Raw genomic sequence first — 20,587 nt, forward strand, 5'->3', positions numbered from 1 at the left:
TACTACAAAAGCTACAATAATCACAGTGTCACGGTGTGGTACTTATGTAAGGATAGGCAAAAAGACCAACAGAGTAGACGAGAGAACCCAGGAAAAAACTCTCACATCTATGGTCAACTGATTTTCAGAAAGGGTGCCAAGACCATTCAATAGTGAAAGGACAGTCTTCTCAACAAATAGTTTTGGAAAAACTGGATACACATACTTAAAAGGATGAAATTACATATTATACTATGTATAGAAATTAACTCAAAGTGGTTCAAACTATAAACCTCTTATAAACATAGGGACGGATTTTCACAACTTTGGGTTTAGCAGTGATTTCTGAAGTGGACCCAGAAATAAGTATGACATCAAATGGCACAGACAAACAAAAGAAACAATAAATTAAAATTCATTAAAATGTAAAACTTTTATCACAGAATCCTATCAAGAGGGTGAAAAGAAAACCAACAGAATAGGGTAGAATATTTGCAAATCACATATCTGATTTGATGCCCACAATACATAAAGAATTCCTGCAAACTAACATCAAAAGTTTTGAAACTGAGCTGACACACCCCTTTGCCAAAGATATATAAAGAGCAAAAAGCACATGAAAAGAGGCTCAAAGCCATTTATCACTAGGGAAACTCAAAAATCAAAATCACAATGAGATAACTACTTCTCACCATTAGCATGGCTTCAAAAAAGAAGAAAGAAAATAAAATGGTGAGCATGTGGAAAAACCAGCATCCTCATATGCTGCTGGTGAAAAAAAGTGAAATTGAAGTCGCTCAGTCGAGTCTGACTCTTTGCGACCCCATGGACTGTAGCCTACCAGGCTCCTCAGTCCATGGAATTTTCCAGGCAAGAGTACTGGAGTGGGTTGCCATTTCCTTCTCCAGGGTATATTCCCAAACCAGGGATCAAACCCAGGTCTCCCGCACTGCAGGCAGACGCTTTACCGTCTGAGCCACCAGGGAAGCCCACTGCTGGTAGGAACATAAAATGCTGCAGTCACCGTGGAAAACATTTTGATGGTTCCTTAAAAAGTTAAAGAACTACAGAATGGCCCTGCAATTCTACTCCTAGTTTTGAAATAGGGACACATTTGTCTATCAGTGTTCATAGCAACATTATTCACAATAGCTGAAAGGTATAAACAACCCAAATATCCATTAATAGAGGACTAGATAAGCAAAATGTGATATATACATACAATGGACTATTAGTCAGTCATAAGATGAAATTAAATTCTGATACACACTATGTAACATGAACCCTAGAAACATAATCTAAGGTGAAATAAGTTAGATACACAAAAACACAAATTTTGTGTGGTTACACTTATAAATGAGGTACCTGTCTCTGTCTAATTCAGAGACAGAAAGTGGATAAGAGGTCGCCAGGGATTGGGGAAGGGAAGAATGGGCATTATTGCTTAATTGGTACACTCCTATATTGGAATGGTGAAAAAGTCTTAAAAATACTGACTGTTGACAGTGTGCAATATTCTCTTAATTATACACTTAGAAGTGATTAAAATGGCAAATTTTATGTTGCATATATTTTACCATAATAAAAAATATATATATATATATACTAAAAGACATACAAATAAGTCTATCCAATTCTACATCCCATCCAACAAAACATTTATTAGTTTCTTGAGTCCATTTACTCTTTATGAAAATACAAGCAAACAACAGTTATTCTAGTTCCATGGACTACTCATTACTTGGGAAAAAAAAACAAAACAGCAATTCATCAAGTGGGCAGGACCACCTTTCCTGTCTCACTGTGTACACAGTATAGTGCTCACCAATATGAACTTTAAAGAGGAAAATTAAGTATCCACAATAATTATCTAATAATAGTCTGTTGAAAGAGAAGATAACCAGTCTACTATACCTGGTTCATTTATTCTGCCAAATGTATGTCTGGTGTTGTGTTTTCTGGTTTTGAAGCAAGCTTCACAAAAATCAAAGTCATCACAGTTTCTGCATTTGAATCTAGATCCATTGATGGGAAACATCTGACAGCCATCACACCTATTTTTAAAATAGCCATTGAGTTGATAAGAAAAACATGAGGTCAGCTATCAAATTTAATTCCAAAGAAAACCATTCCTCCCAAACAAATCTGGCAATATAAAAATAAAACTCACGTAACCCCAGGGTGAACACTAGGTACCAATTCCATTTCTGATAACAGCCCAGTCCAGTGAGACTGCTGAGGAAAGTCGACAATAACATCTTTTCCATTGGCACTGAAAGCTAGGACAGACAGAAATTGTTTGAAACATCTCTGTCACCAACAAAAACCTAAAATTAAATCTATACCTAGCTATGTGACACTGTATTATAGTTGTTTTTGTTTTACAAAGAGTACTTCTCTTTTAGAGAGGCATACTAAGACACTTTTGGATGAACTAACGCATGATGTCAATTGGGAATTAGCTTCAAAATAATGGAGGGAGAGGATCATGGATGAACAACTTTGGCCAGTAGTTGTCAACTGTTGATGCCAGGTGATGAGTACACAGAAGTTCTTTATACTATAGTCTCTATTTTTGTATATGTTTAAAATTTTCTACAGTAAGAAGGTTCATTTAATTACACCAAGCAAAAACTCCATTCAGTATCTTAGGGAATAAAAATTACATTAATAATATATCTACTGCCCTTTGGTGAAAGCTACTCTAAATATTAACTTCTAAATCAAGTTATTCTTTAAATTTATCTTTGCTTTGATTTGTAAAGCTTTGAAGAATCGCTTCAGAAAACTGTTAAACAAAACTGAAAACTGTTAAAGTAAAATATTAAATAATTGTTCTTATGTAATCGAAGAAACACTAATACCCCTGGGCCCACTGGGAAAGTACCACCACTGTGGCCATTTTTAATCTAAGCTGTACAGTAAGAGGTTTTCCTACAAGGATAAAGGAAGACAAAACAAAGAAAAATGGCACTGAGAGCAAATTTAAGATAAAATAAAACCACACAAATACTTAATCATTTCTCATGCAACTGTTAAAATGGATATGTATACCATTTAAAGGGTGCCATGTTTGATTTGAAATCTCAAGTATATCACATTAAACATAAAGTGAGGAAAATTTTGTGTTTCCAGTTGCCAACTTCTATCATTTGCACAAATCTATTTCTTAAATTTATTAAAAGAGAGAAAAACACTGAAGGAGCTAGCCATTTGGCAGGATTGACAGAACTTCAAAGAACCCCAACACAAGGCCACCCTGAGACTGTGACAGACTGAGGTAAAAACAAAACCACTCTTTTAACATATCTGGTCACATTCAATCTAATCCAAACCACAAGCCCATCCTGATTAGTATAAACAACTGCTTCCTTGCCAAGCATAAGCTCATCATGAGTCCATTATCTCTTCCTTCTAAATAGTATTTATTAAGATATCCATTCTTAGAATTACCCCAATTTCCTAAACCCTCCCCAAAAATACCAAATGCAAATTCCATTAGTCTTTGTTACACCACTTATGAAGACATCCCATTTCCAGGGTATGCATTCTCCCATCTGCAATGAGTTAATACACCCGACTCTGTCCAGTAACAGGTGTGCTGCAGCTCTACAGAGTACTGAAAAGCAAAAGAATACTATGTATATATCATAAGGCTTGTTTTTCCTGCCCTTGAATGAAAAAAAGAGTTTACATTAGTTGATGAAAAGCTAAGCCCTTGGGAGTTTTCTTGCCTAGGTAATACTACCTTTCACAACCCCCACACTTTGATGAGTCACAGATCCCCACTTGTACTTCGGTGTTGTGACTGAGGCTTTGACACGAACTTTATCACCAATTTTGATGTGAGAAGGAGAACTTGGTGGAGGATAGCCTAGAGATTCCAATAAAAAAACATATAATTAGCATTCATTTTGGGGAACTCTGAATCTAATTAAGAAAGTCAAAAGAACTTAATAAAGAATGTTCTCACCTATAAGTTCCACATGAATATACCTAACCCAGTAAGTGCCTCCTTTCTGCTGCCAATCACACTGCACATTGAGGTCATGTAATCCATCCCTATCCAATTTGATGACTTTGCCCACATCTCCTTCACACACCTCTTCATATGTTCGACAGCATCTAACCATCATTCCCACCTAAAATTAAGTTAAAAATACAGTCCAATGTATAGGTGAAACGATCAATTGTAAAGCAGCATTACTCTATCCTAAGAAAGAATTTCCTCTAGCACCCAGCATGCTCTCAATAATTTTATACAAAATGGCACCAGAACTCTTAAGAAAACTGCCTGGCTTGATGTTTGGGGCAGGAAATACATAAGATGAATTTGGATCAATTTGTGCCAGAAAGCAAGGGAGCTATCAAAGATTAATGGGTTCCCTCAAAAGAACAAACTGACCAAGAGGAAAAATGACTGAAACACATCAAATCCATATCAGCCAATAAACTCATCATACAAGCAAATTAAAGGTTTCTTGGTCATCTTTTTATAGTATAGGATTACCAATACACAACTGAAAATTCATAATACAAGCAAACAAAAAGCAACCATCTATTCTGCCTTTCCTATACAAACTATTTTAGAGTGACAAGAGTGGATAAAGTTTTTTTCAATGTACAGAACTCTAGATAATAAATTTGGAAGGAATGACAAATTTAGAAAATCACTATTATGCATAATAGATAATAACATTATTATTTAGATAATAACATTATCTAGATAATAACATTAATCACTACTAAAGCTCCAAGATGGACAATTAATAAAGACTGGATGGTACACATGACAACACTGCATGGTGGGCCATAATACAATAGTCTTTCCCAAGATGCAGCCAAAGTCCAATCAACCTCCAGCCCTCATTCGGACTTTACAGGAGATGCAGACGACAGGGAGGAAGATGTGGGGCAACATAATTTTAGTCACAAATAAATGGCATGAAAAGAAAAAAAAAAGAGTAAAAAATGGTTCTAGGTTAAAAATACACATCACCCAAATGTGGGTGTAATCTTATTTGTATCTAAATCTTAAAAAATTATTGTAACAAGCTATTTTTGGAAAAAACTGGGAAAATCTGAGGCAGAATTAGATAATGAGATAATAGTAAGGAATTACTGTTTACTTTGTTAGGCAATGTTAAGTAACAGTACTGTCAGTAAGTTAAAAATAAAATCCTTTATTTAGAGATACATGTTGTTGACTTATTTAGAGGAGAAATGAGACCATTTCCGGGATTTTCACTAAAGTATACTAATGGGTCGGGAAGATCTGCTGGAGAAGGGATAGGCTACCCTCTCCAGTATTCTTGGGCTTCCCTGGTGGCTCAGGCAATGGCACCCCACTCCAGTACTCCTGCCTGGAAAATCCCATGGACGGAGGAACCTGGTAGGCTGCAGTCTACGGGGTCGCGAAGAGTCAGACACGACTGAGCGACTTCCCTTTCACTTTTCACTTTCATGCACTGGAGAAGGAAATGGCAACCCGCGACTTCCCTTTCACTTTTCACTTTCATGCATTGGAGAAGGAAATGGCAACCCACTCCAGTGTTCTTGCCTGGAGAATCCCAGGGACGGGGGAGCCTGGTGGGCTGCTGTCTATGAGGTCACACAGAGTCGGACACGACTGAAGTGACTTAGCAGCAGCAGCAATGCAGGAGACCTGGGTTCGATCCCTGGGTTGGGAAGATCTCCAGGAGAAGGGAAAGGCTACCCACTCCAATATTCTGGCTTGGAGAATTCCATGGACTATATAATCCATGGGATCACCAGAGAAACCAAGCAACTTTCACTTTAACACTAACTAGAGAGGAGGGCATGGCAACTCACTCCAGTATTCTTGCCTGGAAAATCCCATGGACAGAGGAGCCTGGTGGGCTACAGTCCATGGGGTTGCAAAGAGTCAGACACAACTAAAGCCACTTAGCACACACACACATTCTAACTATAACAAAAGAACTAAAACAGGAAAAGAAAGAATTTAAGATTGAAAAGGACTACACAAAAAGCATAGCTAAAATTTACAATTAGATGGCAAGAAGAGTAATATTTTAAAAAAAAAAAAAAGCAAAAATAGATTATAAAAGTGTCCAGAATAGGGATAATCAGGAAGCACAGGTGTGTGTGCCACATCACTGTGGACAAGCCACTTTCTGCACATCTTCTGCTCCTCTGTCCTCTGCTCCAGTCATTGTTCCTCCCCTGGTTTGTGCTGGGCCCTCCCTCTCTGACTTTCTGAGATGCTCAAACATTTGCTGAATGAAAACCTAAGCAGTCAAGGTTCTAGCCCAATACCATTACTCACCTGAATATTCTCTCTCACATACACAGCATAATCATCGTTGCTTAAGAAATCAGCTCGCTTTTTATAAGTCTGGCTCTCTGTTACAACAGCACCAGTGGACTACAAAAGATAAATACTTTTTTTTAAATGGTGAACCAGATAAACCTACTTAAAAAGAAAGTAGTAAGTGAAATCCATAATACTAAAAAAGTAATAATATTCTATGTTTTCACTATAAAATTCTTCACTTAAAAAAAGACTAATAGCAACAGCACTGTAAGCAGAATAAATCTCAAAAGGTGAAAGTACAGAAAATTTCTGAGGCAATTCCAAATCAGTCCCATAAAACAACTTACTCAAATCAGAAGTAAATATGTCATGTAAATAATGATTTTTTTAAGATCTTCTCTAATGGCGGCCCAACATCAATAGATGTTAAAGCTAAAGGTAATTAAGGCACAGAAATCCCAGGCAGCACTTAGTAGCTTTGCCACATGCCCAGCAGAACCACAGACAGGCCCCATGGAGTAGTGCAGAGGAATCCAGAACTCAGAACAGACGGGCACAAGGGAAGCACAGACCATAGCATAGGCCGTGTCATCCACATCCTCCACCACCTCCTCGTCTGAACATTCCTCAGACCCTGTGTCTGCATCCGAGAGATCCGTGACCTGCACATCAGCATGGTCCAGCAGCCACCCAACCAAGGCTTCCACGCCTAGGAGCAAGCACACACAGCACAACCACAATGAGGACCACAGCGACTGCGTGCCCGAGGGGCCTCTGACATTAGTATTTCAAGGGAAGCCTACGAACAGAAGGGTAGGCACATTAAGTCAAACAACCATAAGGAAAATACAGTACCTGGCAAGCCAGCAGCATTCCCAGAGGCACCAGTGAGTGACTTGAGTGCAAACTCTATGTTCCTTCTAGGAAATCCCATTTCCATGAGCTGAACTACAATAGGCAGAACAGGACCAGGAGACTGCTTGTGCTTCTTCGCTCTGACTGGGCGAATATGCTGCACAGGGACGGGGGTCGTGGCCTCACTGGAGCTGCAGTCTTCAAACACAGGGCTCAATGGGTGGGTAGACTCCACAGCCAGACACTGACACACAGCCAAGGCAGCAGCCTGGGCAAATGAAAGCAGAGTTTGTAAATCAGGGGACTAAGAAGTCTAGAGAAATGGAAAGTACAGACTACTACAACAAACTGCAGTGCAGAAATATAGAAACCTAGGCTTACATGTGTATTTTTAAATGAATGGATAAAACATGTTTAAAAAAAGACAACTTTCACAGTTTAATGCAGTGGAAAGATTCAATGGCCCAATAACTTCGGCTTCAGTACACACAGTCTACCTGATAAATTACCAAATTAGCAATGTCCACTAAGGAAACTTCACAGAAGCACTGAGCTATGAGTGAGCAACAAGCCAAGGTGAGAGGTTTGATGGGGTGGGAGAAACAGACCCTTGCCCTTCCCAAAGACAAGTCAGTATTTGCCATAAAGTAATGGGGCTAGATGCCATGATCCTAGTTTAATACTGAGTTTTAAGTTTTTTTCTCCTCCTTTACACTTATCAAGAGGTTCTTTAGTTCCTCTTCACTTTCCACCATTAGAGGAAACCGCCCATCTGAGGTTGTTGATGTTTCTCCCGTCTATCTTGATTCCAGCTTGTAACTCATCCAGTCTGACATTTCTCTTGGGATGTGCTCAGCATAATGGTTAAATAAACAGAGAGACAACAGACAGCCCTGTCGGACTCCTTTCTCAATCCTAAACCAATCAGTTGTTCCATACAGGGTTCTAACTGTTGCTTCTTGACCCGCATACAGGTTTCTCAGGAGAGAAACAAGATGGCCTGGTATTCCCATCTTCTTAAGAGCTTTCCCAGTTTGTTATGATCCACACAGTCAAAGGTTTTAGCGTAGTCGATGAAGCAGAGGTGCATATTTTTCTGGAATTCCCTTGCTTTCTCTATGACCCAACGAAGTCTGGCAATTTGATCTCTGATTCCTCTGCCTTTACTAAACCCAGCTTGGATATCTGGAAGTTCTTGGTTGGCATAATGCTAAAGCCTAGCAGGCAAGACTTTAAATATGATCTTACTAGCTTGGGAGATGAGTGCAATTTTCCGATGGTTAGGACATTTTTTGGTACTACCCTTCTTGGGAATCAGGATAAGGACTGACCTTTTCCAGTCCTGTGGCCACTGCTGGGTCTTCCAGATTTGGTAATAATTATGAATTTTGGTCAAAATATTCTTAAAAACTGTTTGAAGACCCTGGAGAAAACAGGAATAGGGGCAACCTTGAGCACAAGGGAAGCCCACAGGGAAGCCACTAACAGGGGCAGTGTCACTGGGCAGCAGCCTGCTCGAGCAAGGACGGGTGAGGGAGAACCACAAAATGTGCGACCTCAAATCCTGGGCTGACTGCAAAGCTGACCATGTGTGAGACTGAGGGGCCCAGCCAGAAGAAACTGCTGGGAGACCCAGTGCTAAGAAGATGGCATGCCATCCCAGTCGAATGAAGTTTCAGCATTTTGGTCAAGACACAAAGGTTTCCACTGGAAGAGGTCCTAAATCTCACAGAACTAGAGACTAGGAGCCAGCCCTAAGGGGAAAATGATAAATCATCACCAAAAATTCTAGAACCAACCTCCTTAAGACTGAAGAAAACTACCACATACTGAACCATCTAAAAAAGAAAATAAAAGACACTTCATATAGAACAATAAAATGTCACATGAATTTCCATCAGGATCAAGGGAGAGGGGATTCCCTGGTGGTGCAGTGGTTAAGAATCCACCTTGCAATGTGGGACACCAACTGGATCCCTGGTCCAAGAAGATCCCACATGCCATGGGGCAACTAAGTCCATAGGCCACAACTGCTGAGCCAGGGCACGAGCGCCTGCAAGGCACAACTACGGAAGCCCTCGCACCTACAGCCTGTGCTCCCCAACAAGAAGAGTCATCGCAATGAGAAGCCCACAAACCAAAACCAGAGAAAGCCCACGTGTAGAAATGACCCACCACAGCCAAATAATGAATAAATAAATCTTTAAAAAAAAAAAGAATCAAGGGAGACAAAACAATCGTGGCTCTCTCTCTGGTACAAAAGCCCTTCCTGATTCATAAAGGACAACTCTAGGTCTACTTGTTTCTCCAAGTCTTATTTTTCCCTCAACTCTGGGCATCTCCCAACATGGCTCTGGGCTGCATCTGCTCAACACCCTTTTCATTGATTAGTTCCTCATTCCTCCGCATCCTGTTTTTATCTGACAAATGACTGGCAACATAGCCTTGCAACAACTTTAACCCAATCTCTCATCTCAGGTTTTCAGACCTAAGGAGCAGATGTCATTCGGACTTGGTCTGAGAAAGCCTGGCACCCTCCTCTCTCTGCTGCCCCCATGCCCAGTATTTCCTGAAGAATCCCTTTACACCCAACTGGCTTCCCAACTCACTCTGGATCCTGGCTCCCCACAGGGTCTTAGTCTCTGAGGATTTCTACTAGGGTATTTTCCACCTGCCAAACTGTCTGCTCAAGATTTTACTCCTGTCTTTGATTTTTTTTTCAGAATGTTTAATATAGTACACAGCAAGAAAGATTTTTTAAAATATCTAGTCTTCCTTGTAGTGGGCCATGGAGTTTCCATCATACTCAGTCCTGATCAGGTCTCTTCTATGGGAACACGCCCACAGGCCCCCTCCCCGCAGTCCACAGCGCGTGCAGTGCAGGGCACATGCTCCAAAACAGGGCGTTGGCTGAGAGCCTGGGCATGTTCAAGAAAGGCTTTGGAGTGAGTGAAACAAACGAGCAAGCACCATACAGTGCTCCTAGGTCTAACAGCACTTTTTCAATAATCCTGGAAAAAGATCCCTCCATGAATACTTGAGCATTAACTCATGATGAATCTAGTTAATTTTTACAAACAATTTACAGAAACTCAAAATAAGATTAAACTTTTAACTCATTCATTGTCTGACTAGTACTGCAGTGCTCTATGACAGATATGGTTAAAACCTACCTAGTCCTAAGAATTATTTGGGCATATCATTTAAAATTCAAACCATATCCTTAAAAGAATACACTTCTGGCACACACACAAAATAAAGCTGTTTATAGTTTAATGCAGCAGATTAAAACTACCAGGTCTACTGACTATACCTCAAGCTCTTGTTTGTCAAATATGGCCTTCACAGGAGACGGCTGGGTGGCCGAGGCCAATAATTGCTGCAAGAGGATCATGGGGGGCTGCGGCCCTTCAGGAGACATGTCCACAAGGTCAGGGGATACAGCTGCGCCATCATCTGAATTTAAAAACAAAATATGGATATATTCAACCACATACACCTCTTTACTATGAAAGACGTGCACTAATCATGTTAAACCAGATATGATTTCTACCTAATCAAGCATTAGACAAGCAAAATCTTCAAGGCTTTTTCACTCCCTACATTCTGGCCTCAGTCCTTCTTTAGTTCATCTGTCTGTGTCTTTAAAGCCAACCAAAGCTACTTTCCAGATTACTGCCCTTAGTCCAGTTCTTTGCCTTTGCCATTTTGGTGTACACTCATTTCTGCAGAAACCTCTTCTATGAAACCCCCAAGTTTGTATCTCCAGCCCTAGCTTTTGTTAACCCTTGTTCAGACTATAAACTGACACCTAACCCAAATATGTCTAGGGGTTGTAAATCTTCTCAAAGTGCCAGAGAGTAAATAGTTTAGGCTTACTGACCATAGGATCTGTCACAGCTACTCAACTCTGCCACTGAAATGTAAAAGAAGCCAGAGATGACATGTAAACCAGCTGGTGCAACTAGCAGCAATGTTACCATAAAATTTTGTAAGACAGGTGGCTGTGGTGTTTTCCTTAAAGCCCTGTTCTAGACAGCTCCATCTGGAGCCCCTGTTCTGCCCCAAGTGCAGGATGGTAATCCTGATTCAGTGCTGCCATAGTTCCTCAGGGGGATAACCACAGAGCAGTCAATCCAATTTCCTGGGCTCTGGTTTCCTGATCCTCTACAGTTGTGGATTATCTTCAAGGTCCCTAATGTCTAATACAGAATGAATCTGCACTTTTATTAGATTTACTTCATACTCAGCATGCTGTAATTAAATTTGTTAAGTCGAGGAAACGTAACTCTTAAGTCAAGGAAAAACACCACATACTCCATTGGACTTTCTAATTTTGTCAATAGCACTTCTCCCTGTCTTCCCTATAACTTGAGCTTGAAACATTAGCCACCTTTGACTTTCCACTGATTTTCCAAAAGGTCATCATCTAAAAAGACTATAGCATCACAGTCTCTACTGGTACTTTCTTTCCATTTTTTCATGCCTTCCCTTGGAAGACACTTTATCACTTGACAGGATTTCCCCAACTCCATGATCTCCCAGTTTCAAATGCTCCTATAACTCACTAGCATATTTGTCATCCTGAATATCCTCCTTATCATGTGAAGCCCTGCCACATATTCCCAGTCAGCCTTACATTTCACCCTGGTAGCCATTGCACTCTATCACATGATTCAGCTGACCTCTCCCCAGCTTTAGCCCCATATTCATCAATAAATCCTGAGCTCCTTGCAAAGGTCAGTACCCAAATATTCACTGCTTATGCCTCTGCTCCTACTGTCTCCTCCCCCAGGATGGAAAGTCCTTACCCCTGCAGCCAGGGCTGCCACACACCTCAAAGGCTGCTTGCTCTCCCCAGACCTCAGCTCCAGCACCCCAGGGCGCCTGTGAAACTGTGCTCACACGTCTTATAGCACAGAGGCCCATACCTTGGACAGTGCCATCTACTCTCATTTTCTCTCCCCACCCTGACTCCAGACAGTAAATCATAAACAAAGACGATCTTGTTTTCCATAATATTTACCACAATGTCTTTTAATAGGAGATAATAAAAACATATTTCATATTTTTTTTTTCCTATTCAAAATGAAATGAGCTCACTCCAGAAAACTGAGATAATACAGAAAAGTACAAAGAAAATAGTCAGATGAAATTCTACTATCACTATTCTGGTAAGCAGATGAATGCAAATCTACAAACAGATGTATACAGCAATATCTTTTTATCATTTTGCTATTCCCATGGTATTACACCTATATATGTATCATCATTTGTGAATGGTGCATGGTATTCCACTATATAGGTACACCATCTAATAATGGGCATTCAGGTGTCAGCACAAAAATAATATCAACAAAAAAAGCTATAATGAGCATCTGGAAACATGTGTCACGTGTTTCCAGATGAGATGTAAAAAGATGTCAGCACCACGACATCTTTTCATGTGATAAATTCCCACAAGACAACTTATTAATCAGTGAATATACAAATGTATGTATTTTAAAGTCTAACATTTACTCAAATGACTGTTAGATGGTTCTACCAACTTAAATTCCCACTAGCATAGCAAAGTGTTAGGGTGGTGCCACTCTATGCACATGTGAACCACTTTACCGCCTTATTAAAGGATACAGATCCGGATTTTTTAGCTCTGCGGTGCAGCCTGAGAGTCCACATTTCTACATGTTCCTCATATGTGTCGTCAATGCTACTGGTACTCAGACCACACCTTATATACGGAGGCAAGAGAACACTGTTTCCCTCCTCCCCACCAAACCCCGTCAGGTTTGTCTATCACTTTTCATCAGATACTGGCCCAACTGCACATGTAGAAGCCATCTGTATTTTCCCTCTCATGTTCCTTGCCTGTTTTCTATTTCTGCCTTTCTTACAGATCCAAAAGAGCTCCTTAAAAAGATACCTGTATGAGCAGCTGCAGCCTCCTGAACAGCTGGCTGAGACAAGATCTGCCTGAGCTGGTCCTGGTGGGAAAGCAGAGCACGGCCCGCCTTCAGAATATACAGTTTTAATTGCTGGCACCTCAGCAGATCCAAGTCTACTTGTCCTGTGGGAAAAAAAGGACTGAGCAGGAAAGGCACATGCTGCTTGGGCGTACCACCTCAGCTGCTGCTCAGCCCTGAGGAGGTCCTGCCCTGAGGGACTCAGCTGATCATGTCAAAGTCTGTCTGCAATCAAAGACTTGCCTTTCCCAGTGTTGTGGGAAAGCACGCTCTTCCTCCCCCAGGTCTTCTCCCTTTCTTGCTCCCCATGCATTACTTTGGGTAGGGGTGACGATTATGGCTTAACATAGTTAGAATCAAGTTAGCTATTGCTGCATGCATGCTCAGCCACTCTGTTGTGTCCAACTCTTTGCAATCCCATGGACGGTAGCCCACCAGGTTCCTTTCGCCATGGGATTATTCAAGCAAGAACATTGGAATGGGCTGCCATTTCCTTTTCCATAACTATCGCTAGTATAATCAAATATTTCCTAAACTGCTAAAATTTCAACCCCATACCTACATCACAAATAAAATACTTTCTTGTCATGCCAAGACATCTATGAGACAATTTTGTCAGAGACTTACAACATACAGTTCTGTAACTCATCAAAATCATGGCACTCTCTAGAATCTTGGGGCTTCCCTGATAGCTCTCGAATTTTATCTAATCCAACAACTGCAGTAATGTCCCTGAGTTGACTGAGGAACAGCCTAGGGAAGACACTACAAAGATATAGGCAGCCCACAAGAAGAGTACAGAGAAGGCAATGGCACCCCACTCCAGTACTCCTGCCTGGAAAATCCCATGGACGGAGGAGCCTGGTAGGCTGCAGTCCATGGGGTCGCTACGAGTCAGATACGACTGAGCGACTTCACTTTCACTTTTCACTTTCATGCATTGGAGAAGGAAATGGCAACCCACTCCAGTGTTCTTGCCTGGAGAATCCCAGGGACGGGGGAGCCTGGTGAGCTGCTGTCTATGGGGTCGCACAGAGTCGGACACGACTGGAGTAACTTAGCAGCAGCAGCAGCAGCAGCAAGAGGAGTGAGACTACAATCATAGCTGCAGCATTCCAAAGCAAGACATGCTGGAGGTCATGGACGGCAGCTTGGAGCTGTGGGAATGTGGGTAGGAGGGCACAGGGAGAGTGAGGGGTGGCGCTAGGGCAGCAAGCGCCAGTACCTGGCAGGCAGGAAACACTGGCTAAGGGACACAGTTAGTTGAATTGTGGACATGCCATGGTTTACTTGCACCTGACCCTCTAGCCAGATATGTGAACTGGAGATCCAGAGTTAAAAGTGTTCATCATCATTAATCCTACAGCAGCAATTACAGGGATGGGAGAAATGGGTGAGAAAACTCAAGAAGAGTGGACCTAAAGAGCTAGAAATTATGGATGAAACCTCAAGGATTTCCAATGTGCAAAGAATAGTCAGGGAGAAGAACTCTCAAAGAACATATGAGCAGCAATGTAAAGAAAATCAAGACAGCAGTGGAAGAGGAATATTTTAAGCATGAGTGGCCTTGGTCTTTCATGGGCGGCCTGCATCCAAATACCACGTGAAGCAGGACAAAGCACACAGGCCCTGCTGGGTATGTCTGTCATGAGGCCAGGAGCAGAGGTCCCAAAGTGTGATTAAGACAGGGGGTTGATGGGCAGTGAGACAGAAAACAGACTCCTCTTCAAAAGGTGTGCTCAGAATATACGCTGGCCGGTGTTCTTCAGGTGCCACCCCACCCCAGCATCATTCTTTGTATCGCACACTCTCATCACCACTCCCATCATCGCTCAACCAATGGCCAATCCATCTGAATGCAAAGGCTTCAGCAATGCAAGAACTTACTCTGACAAAAGAACAAACACTGCTCAAACACTAGTTAAGACTGTAGCTGTTTCATCATGAAGCACATGTACTGACCTGCAAAACCCTGTTTAGGTGATTTCTTTATTTTGTGCTTTTCCAATTTGCTTCCAGCGAGGTTCACCAACTGAGCCCACACAGACAGCATGGGCTCTGTGAAGGGCAGGTTAGTGACACTGAACGCCACGGCGGGGAGCTAAAGAAAGAGCATAGAAACCTTCAAAGTGTGTCCATTGAAAAGAACAAACAAATGTTCTGAAAAGTTAGCATAATCAGGAATCTTAACTCTAAAATAACACATGTATTCAAAACTGTTTTTACATCTGAAAATAATTTTGACAGATGACCCTGAAGGTAAGATAAAGACTTACATGTATAGTAAATATAACCTAATTTTTTCTTGTCAACTTTTTAACAATGATTACATGATGGTGGTTGTTATTCTCAAGTATTTTCTATACATTTCAAATTTTCTATGACATGCATATCCTATAATCATCAAAAACAGTACTGTATTGAAACATACAGTAAAAGTGCACTTTTTCACTTTCACTTGCACTTAGGTTACACAAAGTACATAATTCACTCACTTTCCGAATGGACCCCCAGTTCACAGATTTAAGATGACAGTACCTGCTAAATATAGTCATGTCACTCAACACAGTAATTAAGCATTTTCTACATGAACAAAGATCATCATTTTAAAGGAATCATTTTTAGGTTTTTTGAAAGTTGAATTGTTCTATAAAAAATAAATTTCATAAATTCACATTCTAAAATAAATACAACTAATACACTTACACAAGATCTTCTAAATAACTAACACCCTTTCATGTCTTTAAAGGCTAAAATAAGACACATGAACTGCTAATCTATACAACCCTGCGAGACCTGATTAACCACAGGAATGGAATGCAAACAGAGAAAGAAAGGCAGTTTTCCTCAAGGTGGATAGCTACCTAGAAGGCAGACCCAAACCACAAGAATCAAGCTCCTTCTGGTTCTAATATAAAAGCCCTTCACCTTACTACCTAGCAACCTGAACATAAGTTCACTTACTGGCTTCAGCTGATTCAGTGGGCAAACACGACAGGTTCGCAAGTCACAGAACTGCACAGTGATTTTGCCCTTCGGAGTGATGCGAGTCACGGTGCCTTCTCCAAAGTCATCATGCATGACTTGTCCCCCTAGTCGCAACCGGCCGTCAATGCCTCCAATGACAGCCAGGACTGCCATGAGGCTCCCCACCTCAGGGTTCTCACAGTCAGGAAAGTAGTCATCTAACAGAGCCTAGTGCAGACAGACAGCAAACTTGAGGAGAGCCCAGAGAGGTAACCTACTTCTTATACATTACAATTAAGCCAAATTTACTTTTTATATTAGTTTCCTCAATAATTTTTTCCAGTAAAAAATATTTTTAAATATATCCATGAACAAAATACATGGCATTTAAAAAGACAATCTGAAAGTTAAATCAACATTCTACAGAGAAACACTACCAGATGTGCAAAGCGCATGCAGCACCCACCCCTTCAGCCGGCTTTCCTGCACAGCTGCGAGTAACCGAGTGGAGCTGTGAGTTGATGTACTTGTTGATGAGCCCATTCCACTGGCCCAGGGAGTGCAGGGTGCGGAGCAGCGCCACCACCTCCTCCGCCAGCGTGCTGCTGTGCGTAGCAGTCAGGGAAGCCTGCGGGCGGGCCCTCCGCCTCCTCAGAGTGGATTCTGTAGAACACACACAAAGGAAGGGCTACATGATGCCCTGCTTGCTCACCCAGGACACCAGGAAGGGGGAGAGATGCCCACCTCTGAGGAATGGGACATCTGAAGAGCAGGTGGTGAGCAAGCTGCCCAGGAAACCAAAGAGCTTTTCCACAAGGCACTCCATGTCCCTGGCCCGCTCTGTCTTGTCCCATGACGGCAGTACTGCTTGCAGCAAATGTACAGCTAAGATCTGATAAAGGTAATTTAAAACAGCAAGTATTAAAGAAAGCCATTATCTGAAAAATTATGAGGTAAAAGATTTTAATTTTTGTTCCTGTAATGCAATTAATCGTGTGAAAATTCTAACTATTTTACAGCCACATAATTACCTCAAAGTTGATTAATAATATGAATTATCAGGTTAAAAATAAGCTACATTACACATGCAGATACTCATTTAATTAAAAAATAATTTCTTTAGTTTAATTCTTCTCAAGACAAGTATACCACAACTATGGTGAAGATGAGAGCAGCTGATCATAGAAAAGCAAGTCATCTAAGGCTTAACAACTTCATCAATTTAAAATAATCAATATCTTTAGCCTCTTGTCTCAGGGCTTCCGAGGTGGCCCTAGTGGTAAAGAACCCGCCTGCTAATGCAGGAGACGTAAGAGATGCAGGTTCAATCCCTGGGTCGGGAAGATCCCCCAGAGTAGGAAGTGGCAACCAGTCCAGTATTCTTGCCTGGAGAATCTCTATGGACAGAGGAGCCTGGCAGGCTACAGTTCCAAGGGTCATAAAGCATTGAAACAACTGAGGAGACTTAGTATGCACTGGTACCTAGAAAATCCACCCTGTGTTAGTTCTTTTCTGCACTCAGGAACCTAATTACAATGGCCAGCCTGATGCCAACGCTGATGGGGCTCCCAATCCCAAAACTCACAGTGAGCGTAGATCAGTGTGGCAGCACAGTTAGTTACCTGCCGCTGTAGGGAGGCAGCGGTGAAAGGCGAGTGTCCCTCCACAACCTTCACAAGCAGTGAGATCCAGGGCGGGGAGCTGAGGGCCGCACACATATGCGGCGTGAGGGCGATGCTGCGCACAAAGCCCAGGGTGCACCAGCTCCGGTGCTGCTCCCGGCACACCAGCCTGCTGGGGGAGGCTGGCAGAGCAAGACAGACCAGCTTGGCACTCACGCTCTAAAAACAAGCACTCAGAACCACCTTTACTTTCAACTTACCTAAGTCACACATTTTCAATAACAAGCTCCTTTACAAATATACTACAACGTCACTGACTCTAAGTGAGAAGAACGGGAGAATACTTGCAAGTTAGCTCAAGGAACACTTCACATTTTAAAATCTCTAAAGTACATGGAGATGGAGTAATTCAAACTCGTTAAGGAATTTCATCTATGTACTGTCTCTAAGCAGTAGGAAAACAATCTACAATTCAAATAGCGGTTATCTGTGGGAGGGCAAATACCATAGTTTATAAATTTCACATGTTTTAAGTATCTCCCATGAGCTTGTTTATATTTAATCTGCATCATAAATTCCCAGCCCAAGTTTTAAGAAGGCTGTATTCCTAGAAAAAGAGTAAGAGGTTTTCATGAGACAGTGACCCTGACTGCTCCTCCAGGGTCTGCACTCATGGACACCTGGGGTGTCCACACCCTCCTGGCTGGCAGAGACTCTGAGGTGGGGGCATGCCACGTGACCTGCTCAGACACCAGACTAGCTCCCTTCCCCAGCTTCCACAGTCCAGCTCCCTGTTCACCAGGGACACTGCTCTTCAGAAACACGCTCATGCCACTCACTCAGTCACACTTAACAACACATGTGCACAGGCCCTGGCACCCCACCTCAGACGCCACTCTCACAGTCACTCGCACAGTCAAACTCTCCACATACCCAACTACACACATGCACACTCAATCTCACTCAAATTCACACATGCATACACATACACACTTGCACACACACACATACACATTTGCTCCAATCACTTCTTCAACTTCTCCCACACTTACACATACTCATATTCACATACTCAAACACTTTGGTAGACTGAATTGTACCCTCAAAATTCATGTTCACCCAGAGTCAGATGTGGAGATAAATTCTTCACAGAGATAATTATGATAAAGATTGAGATGACATTATACTGGATTTGGGTGAACCCCAAATCGAACGAAGGTACTTATAATAAGAGGCAGAAAAGAAGAGGGGAGGCATTCAACTAAAGATGAGGCAGAAACTGGAATGATGTGACCACACACCACACTTTTGAAGCCTGGAGGTACAAAAGCTAAAATTCAGGATCTTCCCCCAGAGTGTCAGAAGGAGTATGCCTTGATTTTGGACTTCTGCCATCTAGAATTCTGAGAGAGTGAAGTTCTTGTTTTAAGCCTCTGTTAAGAGTTGAATTATGTTCCGCGACAATTCACATGTTGGAGTCCTAGTCCTTAGTACCTCAGAATGCAACCTTGTTTGGAAACTGATGCACTAAGTTTAGATGAAGTTAAACTAGATTAGGGTGCATCCTTAATACAATGTAACTGACATTCTTATAAAAAGAAATCTGGAGACAGACACATACAGGGAGGATGCCATATGAAGATGAGGGATGCCAAAGGGAAGATGAGGGAAGCCAAGGAACGCCAAAAGATTGCCAGCAAACCATCAGATGTTACAGAGGGCCATGAACAGATTCTGCCCTCAGATTCATAAAAAAGAACTCAATATGCTCATTCTTTGATCTTGAATTTCTAGCCTTCAGAACTGTGAAGAAGTGAATTTCTGAAATTGAGATGGCCCAGGCTATGGTACTTTGATGTGGCAGGTTGTGTCTGTGGTGCCTTGTACACCCGCAGAGTGTGCAACACCCAGAGTGAGCTCTACTGTGAACTACCAGCTGTGGGCGCTAATGATAAATCAGTGCAGGCTCAACAACTGTGACAAACGTACCACTGTGAAGGGTGGTGCTGATAACGGAGAATGCAGCTACCATGTCTGTGGTAATTCATCACAGCAGCCTTACCACACTGACACACACACACCCACAATCACCCACATACACACACCCCCAAACTGATAGCCCAGTTCTGACTCTCTGGCCCACAACTCCCCACTGCATACATGTCTTGTCTGTTGTTCCACTCTCCACCAACATTCGCAGCAGCCCACAGAGAGTCTTCGTGGCTTCGCTCTGCATAACTTCAGCATGGACTCCAGCAGAAAGACAAAGAGTTTGCAGTAAATTAACAGTGCTGGTAAGCATCATTGCAGTGGGGTGAATATTCCTTTCAATTTGTTCAGCTTCTGAAAAAAAGAATCAAAATAAGGAACTACACTTCCAAAAAAAAAAAAGGAAAATGTCTCTACATGTTAACTTAAGGGATTTAATATCACATACTTCTTCTCTTACTGTAGACAGGGAAGCAGTTCTTTACATTAAAGATGGAATTCAGGATGCACTGAACACTCACCCTAACTGAAGGGAATAAGACTTTTCCATTACAGTTTAATTTTTTACAGCAATCTCATCCTACAGCTCAGAAACACCAGAACAATTCCAAGGATTCATTCCTTAGAAAAACAACTTCAACGTCAGAAGCTGGCTGCTGCTAAGGTGGCTGTGCCCTGGACAAGTATTAGGTGGGTGCTTCCACGGAAGGGAGCCACATGCTCACATGTACGGATCACTGGATCTTTGATAAGGAATACACGTGGAACCGGACCATCTTTCTGTCACTTGGCCAGCCCTGCTCAGGCCCCAACTTCACAACGGAAACCCCCTGGCAGAGAGGTACGAGTAGGGACAATTGGCCTAGACACTGTCAGATCCAGTAATAACAAATCAGCATTGACTACCTAGGTGGGGC

General features: G+C 41.9%; 1 protein-coding gene across 6 annotated transcripts in view; it reads right to left on the reverse strand.

Annotated features, from left to right (window-relative positions):
* HERC2 (HECT and RLD domain containing E3 ubiquitin protein ligase 2) overlaps positions 1-20,587 on the reverse strand; it is a 234,998-nt gene that overhangs the window by 96,403 nt on the left and 118,008 nt on the right. For 5 of the 6 annotated variants that reach the window (XR_011570152.1, XM_070801388.1, XM_070801376.1 and 2 more), the window contains 15 exons: positions 19,842-20,024; positions 17,682-17,863; positions 16,804-16,951; positions 16,526-16,722; positions 16,057-16,287; positions 15,055-15,193; positions 13,053-13,196; positions 10,443-10,585; positions 7,130-7,397; positions 6,847-6,983; positions 6,287-6,385; positions 3,953-4,121; positions 3,728-3,853; positions 2,150-2,258; positions 1,894-2,033 (listed from right to left, as the gene is read on the reverse strand). Coding sequence is in view for 5 of the 6 variants with exons in the window: in XM_070801388.1 (XP_070657489.1) it covers positions 1,894-2,033; positions 2,150-2,258; positions 3,728-3,853; positions 3,953-4,121; positions 6,287-6,385; positions 6,847-6,983; positions 7,130-7,397; positions 10,443-10,585; positions 13,053-13,196; positions 15,055-15,193; positions 16,057-16,287; positions 16,526-16,722; positions 16,804-16,951; positions 17,682-17,863; positions 19,842-20,024 (2,415 nt within the window). In the remaining variant the exon portion in view is untranslated. The remainder of the gene's footprint in view (positions 1-1,893; positions 2,034-2,149; positions 2,259-3,727; positions 3,854-3,952; positions 4,122-6,286; positions 6,386-6,846; positions 6,984-7,129; positions 7,398-10,442; positions 10,586-13,052; positions 13,197-15,054; positions 15,194-16,056; positions 16,288-16,525; positions 16,723-16,803; positions 16,952-17,681; positions 17,864-19,841; positions 20,025-20,587) is intronic. The other variant, XM_019968603.2, reaches the window with a different exon arrangement.

The sequence above is a fragment of the Bos indicus genome, chromosome 2, assembly GCF_029378745.1.
Source record: "Bos indicus isolate NIAB-ARS_2022 breed Sahiwal x Tharparkar chromosome 2, NIAB-ARS_B.indTharparkar_mat_pri_1.0, whole genome shotgun sequence".
NCBI classification, from domain to species: domain Eukaryota; kingdom Metazoa; phylum Chordata; class Mammalia; order Artiodactyla; family Bovidae; genus Bos; species Bos indicus.